Source organism: Chionomys nivalis, chromosome 2, assembly GCF_950005125.1.
Source record: "Chionomys nivalis chromosome 2, mChiNiv1.1, whole genome shotgun sequence".
NCBI lineage: Eukaryota > Metazoa > Chordata > Mammalia > Rodentia > Cricetidae > Chionomys > Chionomys nivalis.
In genome coordinates, this window is record NC_080087.1 from 76854917 (window position 1) to 76860916 (window position 6000).

General features: G+C 44.0%; 1 protein-coding gene across 1 annotated transcript in view; it reads left to right on the plus strand.

Annotated features, from left to right (window-relative positions):
* LOC130868779 (pregnancy-specific glycoprotein 22-like) overlaps positions 1-2819 on the plus strand; it is a 52558-nt gene extending 49739 nt beyond the window's left edge. The window contains exons 6-7 of the mRNA XM_057760826.1: positions 890-1249; positions 2452-2819. Coding sequence (XP_057616809.1) covers positions 890-1249; positions 2452-2819 — 728 coding nt within the window. The remainder of the gene's footprint in view (positions 1-889; positions 1250-2451) is intronic.
* The last annotated feature ends 3181 nt before the right edge of the window (positions 2820-6000 follow it).

Genomic DNA, 6000 nt, shown 5'->3' on the forward strand with positions numbered 1-6000 from the left:
TGGAGCAGACACCTCAGGGCAGGACAGATCAGCTTACTCAGACAATGCAGTTCCCCTCTGTGCTCCTCTGTAAAGGGTGCACCACATCTCTGGGTCTTCTGCTCATAAGTGAGGAGACCAGGAGTGACAGTGTGTGAGAGGAGAGGACTGACATACTGTCTGGTGTCATGAGAGGAGTCTCAGTGTTTGTAGGGAAGAAGAATACAGAGTGGGAGAGAGGCTCAGAATTTGAATTCACTCCTGAATACTTCAAGTTCACTCATGGCTTCGTTTTTAAAATAATACAAGACTACTGGGTGTTGGTGGCACACGCCGTGAATCCCAGCACTTGGGAGATAGAGGCAGGTAGATCTTTGCGAGTTTGAGGCCAGTCTGGTCTACAAGAGCTAGTTCCAGGACATCTAGGGCTGTAACACAGAGAAACCTTGTCTTGAAAAATTAAAAAAAAAATACAGGACAACTTATGGTTCTTACAATGTCCCAGTTTGAGTGAACTTGAAGTAAAGAAAGCTAGGAGAATTCAGGTGTTAACTGCCATCCCAACAGGAATAGAACAACAACAAATTTCGAGAGTGAAAACAGAGTTGGTAGGGGCAGAGTGTGGGCAGGCATCACCCCACCATCATCCACTGTAAATGTGAGCAGGGATCTGCTCCAGTAAGATCCCAGGCAAACAGACAACTGAAGAACGAGATCCATATAGTGTAAATGACAAGTGTGGGGATAATGAGAGTATGAAGGTCATGTGCAGAGCACCACCAAGTAGGACAGGGAGACACTCACCCACAAACCTAGGCTGAACTATGGACACAGCTTCTCAGGACACAGAGCCTCATCTTAGCCAAATATAAAAGATCCAACTTAGATGCATCTTTGTCTTCCCTTCTAGCTGACCTTTGGAAGTGTGGGCTCCTTGACACCTCTTCACAGCCCACCATTGAATTCGTGCCACCCAGCGTTGCTGAAGGGGGAAGTGTTCTTCTACTTGTTCACAGTCTTCCAGGGAATTCTGTAGGCTTTGCCTGGTTCAAAGGAATGGCTGCCTTCAAGAACCTTTTGGGTATCCGACATCTTCCATCCAGGAAACCAATTCTGTTTGGACCTGCATACAGTGGCAGGGAGACATTAAACGGTGATGGGTCCCTGATGCTTCACAGTGTCAGTCAGAAAGACCGTGGATTGTACACACTGCGAATTCTGAACTCATATGGTACAAGTGTAGATGTACAAGGGCAACTCCAGGTGGACAGTAAGTGATTCTCTGTCATTGTTCAGTGCTGGGTGGGGCTTAGACACACAGGACTGCCATGGCTGGCCTAGCTTCCCTTTCCTCTTACACAGTGTCCCCAGGTGGAGATTTGAACATTTAGTGTAGGACTCACTCATAGAGACAAATGGCCATAGATCAGCTTCCATCTTCTGTCTCCGTGTGCATCAAGAAAGACCTTGATGGAAAGTAACTCAGCTAACATGTCAGAGTCAACCCATTCTATGGGGCTGTAGACCTGGGAGAACTGAATCCTGTTATCTTTCCATGGCTGGACTAAAGTGACCCAGGCTATTGTAATGCACTTATATTCTCTCAATGATCTTAGGAAACAATGGTTTTAGAACATCCGTGTCAAACTGGAGTATTTATTACCTTCAAATTGAGAGTGTCATTAACAAAATCCAGGAGTTGTTGCAGAGATCACAGATGGGTGTTTCCTATTGGCTTGCTCTTCATGCTTGCTCAACCAGTTCTCTTATATCACCCAAGACTCCTAGCCCGGGGCTTGAACTGTCCACAATGGTCTGAATCCTTTTACTTCTATCCCCAATTTAGAAAATGTACCACAGTTTTGCCCACAGGCACATCTGATGGTTGCATCTTCAACTGAGGCCGTTTCTTGCAAAATGACTGTAACTGTGTCAAATTGACACAAAACCATGCAGCCTAGTACCCAAATATTTTAAAGAGCTGAGTCTGCCTTGAAGACCAGACTACTCCCAACCCCCACACAACCCCAGAGCTAAGGGGCACTTGACAATACTACAAGTGCACCTATTAGGTGAAGTCAAAGGATGAGTATTGCCTCAAAGGAAACTGAAGAAATAAACCAGAAAATGATTCTTACTTCCAGACCTGTTGAGTGCAGGGGAGGCATCACCTCAAACCTCAGTGTACATGAGTGTGTGGTGTTTGCCTGAGTGTAGTGAGGAAGCAGCCATACAGAAGAAATGATACTTTCAGGGGCATTGTTTGTAAAGAGGAGTTTTGAAAGGTCAAGAAAGATAATGTTTCTGCTCCTCATTATGTGGCACACACACACACACTCACACACACACACACACTCACACACAAGCAACACTAGGATGAGTGATGACTCCATCTCCTCAGTCTGGAGGTCACCATCTTTTTACCACACACAGTGATTCCCATGTGATGTCTTTTTCTCTCTTCCCTCCCAGGTTCCCTATCTGCGTTCTGTAATGCTCTCACTTCTTCACAACTCATGATCCAACCAGTGCTTCGTTATGTTCCTGAAGGTCAAGATGTACTTCTCCGAGTTCTTAATCTTCCAGAAGAAGCGCTAGTGTTTTCCTGGCACAAATCAAACAATGGGAGCCCAGCCCGTAAACTTGTAGAATACAAGAGATTTGTGCCCTCTATCTCCTGGGAGCGTGCACAGAGAATAAGAAGGGAGGTGTACGAAAATGGATCCCTACTGCTTCAGAATGTTATTGAGAGTGATGCAGGGACGTACACAGTGGAAGTTTTAAACAAATATTTCAAAATCGAAAGAGCAAATGTGGAGTTGTATGTAAAGAGTAAGTGACTCTCTATGGCCTCCGACTGCTGGGTGTGGCTCATCCTATTTCATACACTAACGTGTCAGGATTGGACTGTGCCTGCTCTATCCCCCATTGCATTGTTTATCCCCCCTCCGGGGTTTAGGCCATCACTGCAGGACACTCACTGGGTAAACAAACTGTAATAGATCAGAACTCCTAACCTGGATTCACTTGCAGAGAGGAGGACCTTGCTGGGTAAACTCAAGCCCAGGATGTCAGTGTCCTTGCAGACACTTGGAGCTCTCACCAGAAAGACTCTGTGGGAATCAGGCAGTCCCTGGTTGATAAAGACATGGGGTTTTCACAGAGCCTGTGAGGAAGTCCTAACTCCAGAACTTTGCCTGTCTGATCTCAAGATGACATTGGGGAGCTTTTTGTAACTGTTTGTTTAGATTTCCCATCAGAGCTGACAGGAACAAAGCTTTATTGATTGACTGTCCAAGTCATGGGACTGACTGTCTCCTAGAGTATAGAATCAGCTGTGTGCAGCCATGGCAGCTGCAGTTAGGTAGGTCACCTGTGCATCTCCTTCTCCTGAGCCTCAGTGGACAGGTGTCCAGGCCATTAGCCTATTGCTCTGGTGGGCTTATGAGACTTCACAGGAAGGTCAAAGCTCCAAAGGAAGAAACAGAGGAGGCAGCTACTCCAGATCCCTCCATCACCACAGGATTCCAGTCTAGGAAATTCTCTTCTGCACTAAATAGTAACAGATGCTGCTGTCTGAGCAGCTCCCTGGTCCCAAACTCAGACCATTGTTCATGACTAAGTTTAACTCATGGACATGACAATGATCATTCACTGTGTGTCCTATTGTGTAGAAACTGAGACAGGAAACAGTGTCTAAATCAGAGTAACCCAGTCTCTGGGTGGCAGATCCAAAGCTCAATCTATGTCTATAGTCACAGCTCCAAATTCTCCCTCCTGGAAACTTTATAGAGTATAAACTTAAGAGTGCCTGGGTTATTCTATGGACTACTGTCATTTGGTATTCTCCTCTGTTTCTTCACAGAGTCTGTGTCACTGCCCATTGTGCAAATCACTGACACCACTGCCACAGGAGGTACATCTGTGATCTTGACCTGCGTTACACGTAATACTGATGTCTCTATCCGTTGGATCTTCAATAATGAGCATCTGCAACTCACAGAGAAGATGACTCTGTCCCCAACAAAGTGTGCACTCAGAATAGATCCTGTAGGGAAAGAGGATTTTGGACTATATCAGTGTGAGGTCTTAAATCACTTCAGTTACAGTACCAGTCCCCCAGTTAGGCTAGGATGAGTGAGCGACCTCTTCTCTCATCCCACAGTTGAATGCTGGCATTTCTTTATTAGTAGGGTATAAAATGGTGAAAAGTTATGTGGTGAAAATCATTAGTTATTACTCAGGTACTGTCTGCATAGTGACTCGCACCTATAATGCTGGGATACATGTGTGTACAAGGGGGAGCCAAAATTTGAAGTGACGTTTTCTTAAAACAAAAATAAAGATATCAATACAGTAAACAAAATTTCAAAGACATTAAGAGCATAGGTTGTGGTTCAAATATATAGCAATACCTTAGAATTATTGGAAACTAGTTACAGGAGTCCTCAAATTTTTGGATGCTTTGAGTCTTCTTTAAAAATAGTGCCTTGTTTGCATAGAGAAAAAAACCATCCTCTCATATGCTCAAATACATTCCCTGTTCAACTAATTCACCTATGCCCAATACTGCCTGCATATCAGTCTTCCATGTGAAGTGAGGAAGAGTGACAGGAGAAAGGTCTGCCCATTTTCACTGTGGACATAACTAGTTTCTAAATAGATTCGATCTACTGTTTATTTCATACACAGATGTAACATCTTTCACATAAGGGCCGATCATGCTGTTTTCACCTTGAGAGGGTAATTCACAGTGGGACATTTCTTATTAACTTTTTTCTATTAATATGTATTTCTTTCTTTTTTTTAAATTTTCCTCTCACATATTACATCCTGACTAGATTTTCTTCTCCCTCCAGTCCTTCCTAAACCCCCACTTGGCCTGTATCCTAGACACACTCTTCTGTTTCCTTTAAAAAATGAACAGTTTTCCCAGGGATATCTACAAAACACGGCATGTCAAGTTCTATTAGACTTGCCACAATCCCTCATTTCAGAGCTGGGAGAGGCAGCCCAGCAGGAAGAAAATCATTCAAAGTGCAGGTAAAACAATCAGAACTATGCCCCACTTCTACTGCTAGGAGTTCTACAACAATACCTACCCACACCACCACAACTTGTATGCAGAGGCTCTAGCTCAAACTCCTACCGGATCCATGATCATCACTTCAGTCTCTTTGGTCCTCTATAAGCTCTGCTTTATTGATTCTGTGTTCTATGTTTTCATGGTGTCCTTGGCCCCTCTGGTTCCTATCATCCATCCTCCCCCTATTCTGTGGGATACTTCTGCTGCTGCCAAATATTTAGCTGTGTGTGTTTTCACCTGTTCCCATAATTGTGAGATGATGCCTCTCTGATTAGGTTATACACTTATTTACAAGATATCAGAATATCATTAGTAATAATTTCATTGAAATGTTTTTGCACACATGTGTAGTTCTATCTTGAATTTCTGGGCTATCCATCCTCTGGTTCCTGGCTATCCAGGAAGTGTCGGGTTTGGGGTCCCTCTTATTGTATGGTTGGTTACTTGGACCAGCCATTGGTTGGTCACTCTCACTAGTTCTGTTCCACCATTACCCTAGTACATCTTACAGGAAGGAGAGATTGTAGTTCAAAGGTTTTGTGGTTTGATTGGTGTCCCAGTTACACCAATCTGTTGTGTTTACAGAAGATGACTGGTTCAGACGATTCCTCACTACTAGGAGTCTCTAGTAGGATCACTCTTGTACATTCCAGGTTTCACAACAACAGTGAAAACACCACATTGCTCCTGTAATTCCCCCACCATTCCTGTCATTTTCCCAAGTATTCTCTCATTCCATTCCACCTCCTGCTACCTGTTTCCTCCTGTTTCCATCCCTGAAGGCTCCTCTTCCATCCACAAAATGTATTCTGTTTCTTCTTTCCAGGGAGCTACATGGGTCCCAGTGGAGTTTTTCTTGTTAGCTATCTTCTCTATGCATGCGACACAACAGTGCATCTAATTGTGCACAATATTAGTTTATAGAAGTAGAGCTC